This window comes from Canis lupus, chromosome 12 (assembly GCF_003254725.2).
Source record: "Canis lupus dingo isolate Sandy chromosome 12, ASM325472v2, whole genome shotgun sequence".
In the NCBI taxonomy this organism is placed as follows: Eukaryota; Metazoa; Chordata; class Mammalia; order Carnivora; family Canidae; genus Canis; species Canis lupus.
Window position 1 is genome coordinate 67,525,084 of NC_064254.1, and position 15,514 is coordinate 67,540,597.

The 15,514-nt window shown below is 40.9% G+C and overlaps 1 protein-coding gene and 1 long non-coding RNA gene across 12 annotated transcripts in view; one reads left to right on the forward strand and one right to left on the reverse strand.

The window, feature by feature from the left end:
* Positions 1–3,710, forward strand: part of LOC112658673 (uncharacterized) — a 41,528-nt gene extending 37,818 nt beyond the window's left edge. Inside the window, exons 4-6 of one of the 2 annotated variants that reach the window (XR_007401360.1) lie at positions 764–859; positions 1,117–1,269; positions 3,116–3,710. This is a non-coding gene — a long non-coding RNA (uncharacterized LOC112658673). The remainder of the gene's footprint in view (positions 1–763; positions 860–1,116; positions 1,270–3,115) is intronic. The other variant, XR_004804447.2, reaches the window with a different exon arrangement.
* CDK19 (cyclin dependent kinase 19) overlaps positions 1–15,514 on the reverse strand; it is a 158,262-nt gene that overhangs the window by 5,905 nt on the left and 136,843 nt on the right. For 7 of the 10 annotated variants that reach the window (XM_049092466.1, XM_049092463.1, XM_049092461.1 and 4 more), the window contains 7 exons: positions 15,204–15,335; positions 10,907–11,050; positions 10,674–10,743; positions 5,248–5,320; positions 4,741–4,847; positions 3,704–3,782; positions 2,756–3,022 (listed from right to left, as the gene is read on the reverse strand). In XM_049092466.1, coding sequence (XP_048948423.1) covers positions 2,756–3,022; positions 3,704–3,782; positions 4,741–4,847; positions 5,248–5,320; positions 10,674–10,743; positions 10,907–11,050; positions 15,204–15,335 — 872 coding nt within the window. The remainder of the gene's footprint in view (positions 1–2,755; positions 3,023–3,703; positions 3,783–4,740; positions 4,848–5,247; positions 5,321–10,673; positions 10,744–10,906; positions 11,051–15,203; positions 15,336–15,514) is intronic. The other 3 variants (XM_025444894.3, XM_049092462.1, XM_025444896.3) reach the window with 1 other exon arrangement.

A 15,514-nucleotide genomic window follows, 5' to 3' on the forward strand; every position in this document is an offset into this window, starting at 1 on the left:
GCTTTATGACCCAAGGTGGAGACACAACTCGCGTCCGCGCCTTCGCGGCGTGTTCATGACACCAGTCGTGTTAGTGTAAGAAGCCTCTCATGCTTCCGATTCACATGTTTTGTTTTTTAAGTTTATTATGAAAAACATGTTCTTTACACTCACAAGCCCTCCGATTGCTGGGCTGGCTGTGATCCCTGGACTCTAGCAGATGCGATTCAGCACAAAAGCTCCTCTACACTAGACAAAGGTGGGGAAATGGGAGTCGTGGGCAGGTGCAGCGGGCCTCTCCCACCTCCACGCCACACTGACCTCCCCAACGAAGAGCTCTCTCCCCAGCCCTTACGCACGCCTGTTTCATTTTGAAGCAGATGGCACGGTGTGGGCCAAAGAAAAGCATTTTGAGGAATTCTTGGATTTGAAAGGAATGCAGTAGCTGAGTTATCTGTCCACAAGGGGACTCCACTCAGGTTAACATAACACAATCAGAGACACAAAGATGCCCCAGGATGTGATAAAGGTCTGGTGCTCACACAATAGGAATAAACTATTGTTGGGGAGGGGGATGGACTTTGTATATATTAAAAAATTCAAATATGTTCATGGCTACTACCCAAACAGCAAGCTGTTTTTAGTAGAACAAAATGAAACCCTGATTAGTGTTCTTTGTGCTTAAAGAAGAAAACCGTGGGTCCCACATGGGGTGCCTTAGGCCAAGTCACCAAACCAGAACTGAAGACCTAACTGCAGTTTCAACTCTCCCCCTGCAATGTAGTTTACCAGGTCAGTCAGGAAATCTTCTGGTGGGTGCCAAAGAGTCGGCCACCTGGGGCCTCTCCTTTCCCTCCAAGGAAGACAGGTAATTTGCATGGTAAGAGCCCTACCCTTTCCCCGAGGGAAAAGCGACCCCCCCCCCCCCCACTGGAACAATCTTCTTTTCTCTTTCGTCAGTAAGGCTCTTGCCCCCCCGCCCCCGCCCCCCTTCCTACCAAAGGCTTCCATGTTGTACCCGCTCCTGGGAGCTCCCCTGCACTTGCTAGATGGGACGCTGCCCAGTTCACAAGCCATTTAATAAAGCCAACCCGACCTTCAAATTTACTCTGTCGTCTTTTGTTTTTCACCCTGTAGAACCAATGGAAGCTCTATGGCGTGTACTCCTCAGCGTGCAGGGACTCTTCCAAGAGAAGGTTTCAGAGAAGAGGTTGTGTGGAAACAAATTAGTTTGCAGATACATTCAAAATGGAAAGCCAGCTGAGGCAGCTATTTATTGTGTCTTTCTTGGTAAATGTTTCTCTTGATTTGGGTTCCTTATCAGCAAGTTTATGGTTTCCTTGCCTGTGGTTTTGTTTTCTATTATCTCTATTCTCCTGCTCCTATTCCACTAGCAGTACCCTGAGGTTCTAAATCTTTTTTTTTTTTAAGGTTTTAAGGGTTCTTCACCCCCCCTTCCTTAGATCTTAGCTGGTTACTTTCCTTGAAAATGAAGGTTTAAAAAAAAAAAAAGAAAGAAAGAAAATGAGGGTTTTATGGGGTTTTGTAATGTTCCCTATGGTTTTCACAGGTATTTTTATCTCTCTCTCTCCCAATACTAATAATCCTTAGACTTTTTTCCCTTTAATTTCCCAAATTAGTAGTACAATCCATAGAGGCCACTTTTAGACTGTAGGCTTGGGCAGTGCAAACGTGATCCAAGCAAAAGGGCCCACAGAGACCCCCTGACAGAACACAGGCCCATCGGGGGACCCACCTCAAGACATCCCTAGGCCCTCGCTGACCAATGGGCTACTTACAACCAGGTAGTTACCAGAACAGGGACAGTTCCATGGCCATCATACCTCCTCACCCTTCCTATCTCCCCACCCTCCTGCTTGAACTATGGCCCTCACCCTCCTTGCTGTCCTGCTCGGGGGCTCCCTTGAGGGGGATTCAATAAACCTTGATCTCCTCTGTTATTCTTTCATGGCCTGGACCACCAGCTGCCACTGGCTTCCACCCATCCTCGTCCCACACTTGGGGGCCCCCATCCCATGGAGAGAGACACTACATTTAGGCAGATACCACACAACTGTAGGGTGTTGTTATTTTTTTTAATCTTATTAATAAAAAGTATTTTCTAGTCTCAAAAATACTTCTAGTGAGATTGAACAGTGATTTCTGCAACATCTCAATCTTAATCCCTTTCTATGTTTACAATGGCTACTTACTGATTATTTCCTCTCAGGGACAGCAAATCTTTCTCAATCTTATTTTGGGCAAAATAAGCTGCCACTCCTCTCTCTTTCAAAGGCTAATATGAGAAATTTCCTTTGAGCAGGGAGATGCCCACCTCACTTTCCCTCCTCTGGAAGTCAGGAAAAACAAGCCAAGGAACAAAATGTTTCACAATTACAAGGAAATATGACCCAAATCTTCATTTTCATGTCATGCCCTAGAAACAGGATTGTACCATTTGTACAGTCAAACTTTAGAGTTCAGTATCACTTGAGTCTAAAAAGCTCTAGGATCAAATTGACTTCTGGGTTGTCTGGGAGGCTCAAATGCTTGAGCGGCTTGCCTTTGGCTCAAGTCGTGACCCTGGGGTGCTGGGGATCCAGCCCCACCTGGGGCTCCCGGCTCAGTCTCCCCATTCAGCCCAGGGTCTGCTTCTCCCTCTGCCCCTCCCCCTGCTGTGTTCTTGCTCATGCTCTCTCTTTAAATAAATTTTTTTTAAAAATCGATGTTCCATTTCATAAAAAACCCTTGACCAGAACAGAATCTGAGGGGGTACCTGATAATCTGACGGCATGACGGGCCCGCCGGAGTTGGCACCCGAGGGCCCCAGGCGGGGCTTCTTGCTGGGGGGCACCTGCCCGAGGCCCGAGTCCTGGCTGTGCTGCAGGCCGCCACCTGCAGCCCCGGCCCCTGCGCCAGCCCCGCCCGCGGTCCCGTTGGTCTGGGTGCTGTTCTGCTGTGGTGCCGGCGCCTGCGGGGGGGCTGCCGTCTGCTGGGGGGGCGCTGGGGGCTGCTGATGCTGGTTCTGCTGCTGCTGCTGGTTCTTGCAAGAAAAGGAAGAAAGGCAAACTTGGTATGGAACTAAATGAACAGGGCGGTGCTTGCTTTCCTTTATCCTTTTCTCTTTTTTTAACAGGACATTGATTCCTTAGTAGGCACACTGGGCTGCCCAAGGACCAAGCTGGAGAGCCCCTCTGGGGTGGGGATGCCAAAGTGACTCCAGCCGGATGCTGCGCATCCCCTAAGGTCAGAGTACTGAGTCCTGAACACGATTCATTCTCCGAAGTTCATCTAGATTGCACACTCATCCTCCACATCAGTCCCAGACATCCGGCCAGAGGGCATGCAGCACCCAGGAAGCTATTCTGCTCTCAGGAAACCAGCTGTGATGGTCTTCTCCATCAGGAGTTTGGAAAAGTAGAGGGATATGGGGAGGGCCTGATATACCCAGTTACCAGCAAAGAATAAGATGCTTTGAAAGCAGCCTGCATAAAGTGACACTGAACAAATGAAACCCAACAATTAAGAACCAGGGAATGAAACAGGCTAGAAATCATTTATCTGTAAACTTACTAGATTTCAAGTTTGCAAAGTACATCTGCAATCATGTAAATACATAATTAAAGGCAGTTAAATACGTAGTAATCATTCAATTATAGTTCCTTAAATTCTCTTTTTGCCTCCCTTATTCTCTGGAAGTGATGTGTACCGTGTAGCTTTATACCTTGTCACCTTTCTCTTCAGGTTCATCTTCATTAAGGAATTCTCGTTTGGGGTATGGAATCTGGCAGCCAGCAAACACACTACAACATCATTTAAAAAAAAAAAAAAAAAAAGAATATACATCACGACCTAAAATCTACAGTATCATTGACCTTGTTAGCTTAAAATTCCACTTTTTTTCTTAAGCTATGTCCCACTCTTCAGCTCTAGCTAATATTTGCGGGATGCCTCCCAAGACAACTGAATTCAAGCAAATAAGAAAAGAATTTGTGGGGTGCCTGGGTGGCTTAGTTAGTTAAGTGTCTGACTCTTGATTTCGGCTCAGGTCAGGATCTCAGGGCTGTTAGATCGAGCACCGAGTCAGGCTCTGACCCGCGCTGGGCACACGTGTGCAGAGCCTGCTTGAGATTCTCTCTCTCCCTCTGCCCTTCACCCCCACCTCCTTCTCTCTCTGGAAAAAAAAATTGTCTAAGTTTTATAATAATTACCATCTTCAGTAACAAATCTTAACTGCTGTTAGCTAGTTGACATATATGATGGGGAAGTTTCTCCACAGAAAATTTATTAGCACACAAAACAAAATTGAATTTGTAATTGCCTCAACAATGAAAATACTCCCCCCCGCCCCCGCCCGCCCAAGAAAAGTTGCATCTCTAATAAACACAAGCACGTGGGTGTAACAAGGAGGGGGAAACACAGGGGTTTTGGTAGTAGAGTGGACACACAGACTTTTAAATTCTTAGTTCCCTACTGGTTTGGCTTAAACTTATCTGGCTGACCGACCTCTCAAAGTCCCACCTGTTCTCAGCTTCAGTTTTTTTCTGTAACCCTGAATAATGGTCCTTTCTAAAATACTTGTTTCCATTCACACCTCTCTATGGCTTTGCCTGTTTCAGAATACGGGCCCTTTCTCTTGAGTACTTTTTCTCCGAGGTAGTATTAATGGAGAACTTGTAATACTGCAGTAACAAGGGCTTCTCTTACTTGCAGCCACCATCCGACACCCCCGACCTGGAGCAAAGAACACAGAACACGTACAATACGTACTCTAATGTTGGCAAGGGGTCCTCCTGAAAATAGGGATCCTGCAAAGCCTGCTCCGAGGTAATTCTTTTGGTTGGATCCATAGTAAGGAGTTTCTGAAGCTAGAGTAACACATAAGAAATTGATAGCACATGGAAAAGACTGCTTATCAATGTTTTGACTTTTGTATTAAGGTCTAGCAGGATTAATATCAGATGCCATTTTGCAGAGCTCACCGTGCTATTAGGACACCACAATCATTTATGTGAAATTGGCAGAAATCATTAGCATGAAGGCCCTTTGAGAATATAATTTTTTTTTTCCTGCTGATAAATCTTTGGAAAAAATTAAGTCTAGAAATCAAGGGTGACATCTTAAAAGAAAAGTATTTAATTTTGCATCAGCCCCCAACAATTTCTTTTCTTTCTAAAGGGAAGGAATAGCTGGTACAATTCCATGTTGAATGGGATGGGGTGGGCCTGTGCTACAGACCCAACTTTCATCTGGAAGAGAAGCACCTACCAGGAGGAACACTTTGCTGTCAGGCTTGACCTTGTGTTTCTCCATGTACTTTATGAGGCTACTGTTGGCGTACCTGCAAGGACATGACAATCACACATCACTGGGAACACTCACGTTTTGTTTTGCTTCGCTTCATTTTTTCAAAAAATGTTCATTTACTTAAGTACAGTTTACACAGTTTGTATTTTTTAATGGAAAGCTCCCAGATTGGTTTTCCCATAAGGTACATGTTTAGGCCATTGTTTTTTCTAATAAAAGAACACATAACTGAAAATTGGTAAATGTGGGAAGAAGCAGGGATTGTTAAACACCACACCTAAGGGTTTCTACTGTCACAGTTGCTTGGGTGCAACAACTAACCATTAGAATTGAAAATGTGAACAACCTAAAATCTAGCAATTCCTTTCCTAGGTACATACTCTAAGAGATTTCTTTGTGCATGTATATCACAGGATACGTGGGCAAGAATGTTCTTAGCTGCATTTCTGTAGTAGAAAAAAACTGTAAACAACACAAATGTCTATCCACTAAAGAATGGATACGTTGTTATATGTTATACAATAGTAAAAATGAGGGACGCCTGGGTGGCTCAGCAGTTGAGCGTCTGCCTTTGGCTCAGGGCATGATCCAGGGATCCAGAATCGAGTCCCATATCAGGCTCCCAACGGGGAGTCTGCTTCTCCCTCTGCCTATGTCTCTGCCTCTCTCTGTCTCTCATGAATAAATAAAAATAAAATCTTTTTTAAAAATAGTAAAAATGAATACAGAGGTTGTGTGGGGAATAAAAGCCAACTGCAGAAGAAAATACAGACTGTAATATAATTTATATAAAGTTCTGAGATATATTAAACTGAAACAGTAATCCATTTAGAGATATGTCCATCTATAGCAAAACCAGAATGAAAAATGCAGAATGATAAATACAAATTCAGAATAATGTTTACCCACTGGGAGGGACATGAACAGGAAGGCAGGGTGCACAGAGCACTTCAGTAATCTTAGTGATGTTTTATTTCTTATGCTGAAGGGTGGGTAGAGGGGTATTCATTTTATTATTCTAAATAGACTATGTATCGTGTTTTTGTTACGTATTTTCTTTCCTACATATGAAAAATTTCACAAAATCTTATGCTGAAGGGTGGGTAGAGGGGTATTCATTTTATTATTCTAAATAGACTGTGTATCATATTTTTGTTACGTATGTTCTTTCCTACATATTAAAAACTTCACATTAAATTTTCACATTTATGGTGGAAAATTTAGAGAATACAGAAAACTATAGAGAAGAAAACTGAAATCACACATAGTCAAGTAAGTCATTCAGTGATTAGAAGAAAAACAAAACAAAACAAAAACAAAACACTGTTGAGATTTTGCTGATTTTTCCTTTGGCATTTTTGCTATGCATCTATGTATGATTCAAACACAGAGGAGTTTTTGTTTTTGTTTTATAAAATCAGCATCATACTGTACAGACTGCCCTCTTTTCACTTAATAATAAACTTCTTTCCTTGTCTACCATTCCCTAAACTACTAATTTGCAGGGGTTGTATATTCCTACTGTTCTTGATGTTGTTTGTTTCACAATAGTTAAGAAATCTGTGTCCTTGTAGGTTAATCTGATCTGCAAGGTGGGGAGACAATGCTGCACAGCAGGTGAGGATCAGAAAGGATTTACCAGTTCGTCAACCCCAGTGAAAGCCTAGGTTCCTCCTCTGAAAGCTGAGGATTATAATCATACCTATCTAATAGCGTTGTTGTTGTTGTGGGGACCATCCGAGAAAGTGCAGCTAAGGGCTTAGCACCATGCCTGACACATAGTAAGTACTTGGCAAGCCATGTGTGACTGTTCTGATTGCTCCCACAGGATAAATTCTTGAATTTCTTAGGTCAGAGGAAAGGGACATTTCAAAGCCATTTTTATGTGCTACAGAACGAACTTTGCTACACAGAGCTGGCCCTAGGACAGGCAGCATGGGTCCCTGAGAGCCTGCATTTTTAGCAGGGTCTCCAGGTGATTTGTATGTAAATTAAAGTTTGAGAAACACTCTGGCTCAGCAGTCACATTCAAGGAAGAGTGCCCATTTTATCATACGCTTGCCATCCCTCGGTATGTTCATTCTTAAAATCTTTGCCATGTGTATTAATTTAAAATTTTCTCGGGGCGCCTGGCTGGACCAATTGGTAGAGCATGCAACTGAATCTCAGGGTTGTAAAGTTCGAGCTCCATGATGGATGTAGAGATTGCTTAGAAATAAAATTTAAAAAAAAAATTGGGGCAACCTGAGTGGCTCAGTGGTTGAGCACCACCTTCATGCCAGGGTGTGATCCTGGAGATCCAGAATCGAGTCCCATGTCAGGCTCCTTGCATGGAGCCTGCTTCTCCCTCTGCCTGTGTCTCTGCCTCTCTCTCTCTCTCTCATAAATAAGTAAATAAAATCTTTTTTTTAAAAATTATTTTTTTTTACATTTTTTTCCCTCCAGTAATGAGGAACATTTTTATTAGCAAGGTAGCTACTAAGTTTGTTAATGGGAAGAAATTTTAAAATTTATGTAGAGGGATCCCTGGGTGGCGCAGCGGTTTAGCGCCTGCCTTTGGCCCAGGGCGCGATCCTGGAGACCTGGGATCGAATCCTGGAGACCTGGGATCGAATCCCACGTCGGGCTCCCGGTGCATGGAGCCTGCCTGCTTCTCCCTCTGCCTGTGTCTCTGCCTCTCTCTCTCTCTCTCTGATGTGACTATCATAAATAAATAAAAATTAAAAAAATAAATAAATAAAGTTTATGTAGAAATGGGAGTTTGTCTACATAAATCTCTTTGGTCTTTATGTTGCATCAACTGATTTCTTGGGTTAACTCTAGATTCTAAGTTATTTGTTTCCATCATAATATCGGATGGAATGTGATATTGAATGCTTATTGGAACAATCAATTTTAAAGTTGACTTAGAGATTTCCTTTTAGTTCCATTTTCACCTTGCCTTCTACTGAGCTAACAAGAGCTGACACTCTGGAAAGATTATAGAAGCTTATATCACTATCCTTCCCAATTCACTTAAGAGGAATTTCGGGGATTCTTTTCATCTGATATAATGAAAGAAAGTTATTTACTTTTTATGTCATTTCAAATGATGCTTTCTGGAATTCTTAAATTATATTTTACTTCAGTGACTGGTATGTATTCTATTAGATTTAGCTAATTTTTAATAAATTCCTTTCATCTTACCCATCACTAGCCTCTTTCATGGGGGTAGAACCGTTTGCATAAGACGTATAGGCTCTTACTGCTGAGCTTTTCCTATTACTTTTCCAACTGAATTTCATTTATCTTTTAAAACTTCTCTCCTTTTATTTCTGGTTACTGTAAACACTATCATTTGATGTGAAAATTTTCCTTTAGTCTTTAAACACTAAGATGAATGTTAAGTGCTTACATTAATTTTCTTCATCTTTTATACTACTAGTATGTCTTCAATTACTTGTACCACTTTCATTAATACACATTTGACAAGTCATTAGTGAGCATGTACTTATGTACCAGGCCCTGGAGACACAGATAATGGTGTATAAAGTCGACATAACCCATACTATCTAGAGGGAGAGGCAGGTAAGTGTTCTAAAGCTAACTGTAGTGCAAAGTCATCAGTGCTGAGAGGAGCAGCAAGGATGTCACAGTACAGAAGGGGACTACCTAACTCAGACCTAGAAGGGCAATCGAGGCCTCAGCAGGCAAGTGATGCCTAAGCCAAGATTGAAAGGATAAGCAGAAAGGAAGTTAATCTGAGAAGTTAGAATGAGTGGGAGGAAAGTATATCGTAGACTAAAGGAACAGCATGTGTAAAAAACCAAAGGTAAAGAAAAAAAATAAAAAAACTCTGAGGTTTTTAGATTCTTTTTTTTTTTTTTAAGATTTTATTTATTTATTCATGAGAGACACAGAGAGAGAGGCAGAGACACAGGCAGAGGGAGAAGCAGGCCCCATGCAGGGAACCCAATGTGGGACTTGATCCCAGGTCTCCAGAATCACAGCTGGGGCTGCAGGTGGCGCTAAACCACTGAGCCATCTGGGCTGCCCAGGTTTTCAGATTCTTAAAGAAATTCATGATGTCCAGGCTATAGAATAAAAAGTAGACAGTGGTTTAGTAGATGATGGTGGTGCAGAAGCCAAAGCTCTGTAAGTCACACTCAGAATTTAGAGTACAGTGAATTAAGAGCAACTAGGAGACCAAACATGATCAAATTTGCTTTTGGCCATGACTGCAGTATAGACAGTGAGTGTGAATGAAGATTGGAGGTCTTCCACTTGGAAGGCCACTGCAGGATCCTAAGTGAGAGAGAGTTGCTGTCTGGACTGTAATGGTGGCAAGGTAGATGGAGAGAAATACAAAGAACTGACTAGATTTACTAATTGTTTGAACCCTGCAGGGTAAAATGGAAGAGAATAGGATAAGAGAAGATCAGGGATATCTCAGGTCTTGGGCTGGAACAACTAGGTGAATCATGGAGTCATTTCCTAAGATAGGAAATACAGCGGGAGGAAGGTGTGGGAGGATAGATGATGAGTTCAGTTTTGGACACTGAACTTGGAAGTGTTTATGGAACATTCACGTTGGGATTCCAGAAGGCAATTAGATAAGTGGGTCTGAAACCTGGGAAAAGAGATCTGAGTCAGATGCAAAAACTGGGAGTTATCAGCGTAATCAGTGGTAAATTGTGGCCAATGAAATCAAAGAAACTGCTTGGGAAAATGTCCAGAGTGTGAGGAGAGTCCAAGACAGAACCTTGAGCAATAGGAGTGCCTTTAAGAGGCAGAGGAAAAACACCCCACCGGGGACCGTGGAAGAGAGAGGCCAAAAATGTGTGGTGCCATTTCCTACCTTTCTTTACCATGCCTGCTTTCATTCTTACATGTCATCCTGTCCTGAAATTTTCCTGTTAAGTTGCCCAAAAGAGAACCCCTTTCACCGTTTCCTCTGGGCTTGCGCATTTACAACAAACCCCTCTCACGCTGTCACCTTTATTCTCTCATTTCTACAATATATACCAGTGTGTTTTACTCGGCTTCTGGGCCATGCGTTCTTCCTGGTTGTCTAACCCAGCATTTCGCTCACCGGTCATTATTCAGATAAAGATAAAAATCACAGTTGTGGCCTTGAACTGAGCCCTCATCATACTAAAACAGGAGAGACCTTTAAACACTATACTGACCCTTAAAATTCTTAGAAGTCTGTAAAATACTACAGTCTAAGCCTGACATGTACATTAGCAACATCTGGAATATCTTCTTTAAATCATGAGCATAATTAATATATTAAAATCTAAAATCTAAATGTCTGGCTTAAACACTAATCTGTATCTGGTTTCTAAAGGATTGATTGAGATATTCCCATTGAAGTTACTACTTATATTTAATATGAAATTACTTACGTTGTTCTTCTAAAGTCTTTCTGAAGTGTGGGGTACTCTGGCATCTTTCTAATATCTTCCCAATCTTTATCTTACAAAAAAATATCGAATATTGTTATAGAAAATAATGTTACTTATATTTAAAAATCTACTTATGTTAGTTTAAAAATAGACATAAAAATAAAATATGCTTTTGAAAAGGAATTATTTTGAAATATGACTCCAATGTTATTTTGAAAAGAAAAATAAATTACCTGCAGGAAACCCCATGACACTAAATATCCGATCTAGTTGATCATGATGAAAGGGATTGCTTGTTTTTATATCTTCCTGACGACAGTGAAAAATAGGTTCTGAAGTCAACAATTCAGCAAATATGCAACCTATTGCCCATATATCTATGAAGGAAGAAAAACAAGTTTTTGTATAGATTTATTTTATTTCTTGGGTTATAATATAATCCCTGAGTATTTTTACAACCTACATATAAAAATAGTTTTCAGTGATGGAATATACAAAGTATGACAACCATATTAAGAAAACATATATATATATATGACATGAAATAGCTGTATCATCACATAACAGATTAAAAGCCAAATATAAAAACATTGATTTGTAAATTTTATAATCAAGATACACTTGGGAAACTCAATTTAGCAAGCAATGAATTTACACCTAGGCAAAAGCTTTTCCCAACCATTGTGAATAATGTAGTCACTGAAGCATTCAATTGATAATTTAATGCAGGTAATACTCATGACCCAATAGACTAAACAATGTCATCATCAGGTATAGTCAGACATTCCTTTAAGGCAGTCAAATGCACAACAATAGATAATAATTTCTGATGCATGAGTGTAGATAGACAGTACAGACCATATAACATGACCTGGAAAAGCTCTACTTTTGTTGGACTACCAATTTCAATTTTTCAACAAACTGTAAGGTCTAGAAGCTGACAAATACAAGTGTCTACAGGTATGGCATGACACCATAGAGACAGATATTATTTGAATATATTCACTTGGATTAAGCTGCTCCAATCCTCTAACACTCCAAGATAAAGTTAGGCATCTTTAAAAGTTTTACTAACTATTTTAAATCACCAGTGATAGATTATTCTATTTGGATTTTACATGTTGAAAAACTGTAATTTTGATTCTAAGACTATAATAATACATTCACAATGCTTTGCCAAATGTACAAGTGAATTGACTTGTGTCTCTCATGAATAAATGAAATCTTAAAAAAAAAAAAAAAAAAGAAAAGAAAAGGACAGAGGCCAGGATCCAGATTCCTCTGAGAACTGCTAGGAAAAAGAACCTTAGTGCAACAAGTAATGTTAAGTTCTGGGATTTCTTGCCTCCTATTAACCTCTAATTTTAAATGGTCATCTGGCTCTTGTATCATCTATACCATTTCTCAGCTCTCATTCCCCTATCAATGATGTGTTCCTCCCTCCCTCCCTCTACACACACACCCGCACACGCACACACACACACGTACGCACAAATGCTATCACTCCTCTTCCCCCCGAAATCACTCCATGAAACTTCGTGATATCAAATCATCAAACTCTTCTTTTATATGCTCTGAATAGAAATAATACTCATTTATGACATGAACCAGGTATGGAGAAGAGTAAGAACAAGGGAATGTGTATGCATTTGCTGTATTTATAATGTCTGCTATGATATGTGAAGCTGGGATGCCTGGGTGGATCAGTGGTTGAGTGTCTACCTTTAGCTCAGGCCATGATCCCAGGGTCCTGGGATTAAGTCCCACATCGGACTCCCCCCAGGAAGCCTACTTCTCTCTCTGCCTATGTCTCTGCCTCTCTCTCTCTCTCTGTCCCTTATGAATAAATAAATAAAATCTTAAAAAAAAAAAAAAGAATATATGTGAAGCCTAAAAATAACTGATTTGGGGATTACTCTTTATCTGTGTCTTTTTTTCTTCCTAATTTCTATCCAGAGTGGCTAAATGCAACTTGACTAAAATTGGAAATTATCTCTATCTGGAAGTTGCAAACTAGTTTAAATTCAATTTTATTGTCCACACCCTGAGGAAATAGGAAATAGAGTTGATTTCCAATTTATACCCAATTATCTTTATTTCTCCCAAAACACCTAATTTTATTTCAATAGAAGAACAGTTAATCAGGAAATATTCAGGGCTCCTGGGTGGTTCAGTCTGTTGAGCATCTGCCTTTGGCTCAGGTTATGATAGCAGGGTCCTGGGATGGAGCCCCACAGTCTTGTCGGGCTCTCTCCTCAGCGGAGATCCTATTTCTCCCTCTCCTTGTACCTGCTGCTCCACCTGCTTGTGCTCTCTGTCAAATAAATAAAATCTTCAAAAAAAAATATTCATAGAATTGTGCTTCTCAAAGTGTGGACTGTCAAAATGTGTGGACCACATACAATAGACTCATGCAATGGCACATATCATAAATGAGACTGACTACACCATGGATTTGTCCTCTAAGAATCTCTGAGAGTAGGACAGGTTTTGGTGGTGAGTCCAAAAAAGTTTGGCTGAATGTGCCTTTTCTGCCTACAAATCTCCCTCCTACATATACTCTGTAGAGACCTTGCTAAGAGCCCAGAGCAGGTGGATTTCTACTGTTACCATGTCCTCGACTCGCTGCCCTGTGCCCTGGGTTATCTCATCATCAGTTCTGCTCTGAGGCACCGCCTGTTACTTCCCAGCTAACAACCCTTTTCTCTGGGTATTTTCAGTCTCTCCCTATCCCCTCGTGCTTTCTGAGATTGTCTAAGAGATTTTACTGTTTTCAGTGGAGAGATCGAACAGAAAAAGCACACATAATTCCAAAAGTTTCAAATGTACAGCTCCTTGGTAAAAATCACTCACTGGGATGTAAGTAGAGTCAGGCTCTGATTTTAACCCCTCATTCTGAGACCATTCTATCCCTTCCATCTGCTTGTATAGTTGTCTTTTCTGTATCCTTCAGATACAGCTGCCATGGTCCGGTCTCAGGTCCATAGCATGGCCCCAGCAGCCTTACTATTGGCTCGGCTGCTAGCAGTAGGGTTGAAGGCCGGTCTCACACTCCCCTACTGTAAACACTCATAGGCTTGTTCACCAACTTAACAGAACCTTTCAGCAATGTTTAAGAAGTATTACAAGATTTCAGCAACTGTGTTGGCATCTCAATCCTTGGACATAGTATAGATGTGTGCTGGGTGTCAGAATTTTGCAGAAACTAGACCTCCTGTTGAATGAGGACATTGCTCACTATATTTTAATCTTTGTTTCTCCTTTTATCCACAAACAGATTAATTATCAGTCTAATCTTTTCAAACATAGGAATTATCTCTGTAGTTCTTGCATGCCACCAGGTTTTTCACAAATTTAACAGAGAAAGGTTACACTCAACTATCTTTAATAATTTTATTATTTAGTGCCTTTCTTAAATAGAACTTAACCAAAGCAGCTAAATGTAGTGAAAAATGATAGGAGCCTAATACCAGTAAATGGAAAATTCATCAGAAAGAAATTTTCAAGAAATACACCTAGCAGATTTCGGTACTTACAGAACTAGCCCATCACAGTGACAGTACTATTTACCCTTCTCGTATCTTCTCTTTTTACCTCATTTAAAGAAATTTCTAGGGAGAACTTGGTTGGCTCCATAGTTGAGCATCTGCCTTTGGCTCAGGTCATGATCCCAGGATCCTGGAATCGAGTCCCGCATCGGGCTCCCTGCAGGGAGCTTGCTTCTCCCTCTCCCTGTCTCTGCCTCTCTCTGTACGTCTCTCATGCATAAATAAATAAAATATTTTAAAAAAAAGGAAGAATTCTCTAGGTTTGAGGAGAGCTCTGTCTTCCTGACCCCCCAGTTCATAGCTGGGCCCTCCAAGGACACAGTAGTGATCAGTAGTAAAATCTCTGCTGCCTCTGTTCTGGAGCAGACTTTAAATTCTACAGAGAGTGTGTTTATAACAGATTCTCTTACTCAGTTTTTTTTCACTTACTGAAATGGCAAGATGCTGAGCACAGCTAATCCACCCAGACTCTATTTCCTACTGTAATGAAGAACCCGTCATCCTGATAACAGTAATGGCAGGAGAGAAAAATTAGTCACATTATTTCTTGTTGAGGAAAGAACTGACTGACTTTTCCCACCAGATAGAAGGGGCTCTCTTCAACATCACGCTATATCTGGTTTTCTGTTTTTCTTTTTGTGGAGAAAACAATTCTTACTAAACCTCTCTCCAATTCTTCTTGATCAATGGTAGGCAAGTGGGAAATAAAATCAGTGCGTTATCATTTCCATAGCAACACAACAGGATCAGGTAAGTCTCTTCTCTAACAGGAAATGCTTTCTTCTTTTTAAAGAACCATATTCTCCTACAAAGTTAAAAAGGCTAATCTACCAGAATATAAAATCTAGGGATGCAGAAGACAGGAGGACTTTGACAAAGGGATGGAAGAGTGGTTTTTACAAAACAGCTTCATTATTATTGTACCACTTGGTATTCATGATCATTCAGTGCTACGATCGGAAATCGTCTGAGACTAACTTACCAATTGCCTTTGTATAATGCCTGGCACCAAGCAGAAGTTCTGGAGCCCGGTACCAAAAAGTCACCACCACTGGATCCAGGTCTGCTAATGGCTTTAGAGGAGAATTGAATAATCTGGCAAAACCCATGTCAGCTAGAAAATGAAATAAATTAATATAAAACTCAGTTTGGTATGCTACTTGAACCATGCAAGGTTGATGACAATAGCCATTAGCCTTATAAAGCAACCTTTTACCTCACTTTGCAACCAGGCATCAGATCCTCCCCTTCTGAGGTGGATATTATTATTATTATTATTGTGCCTCTTTTATT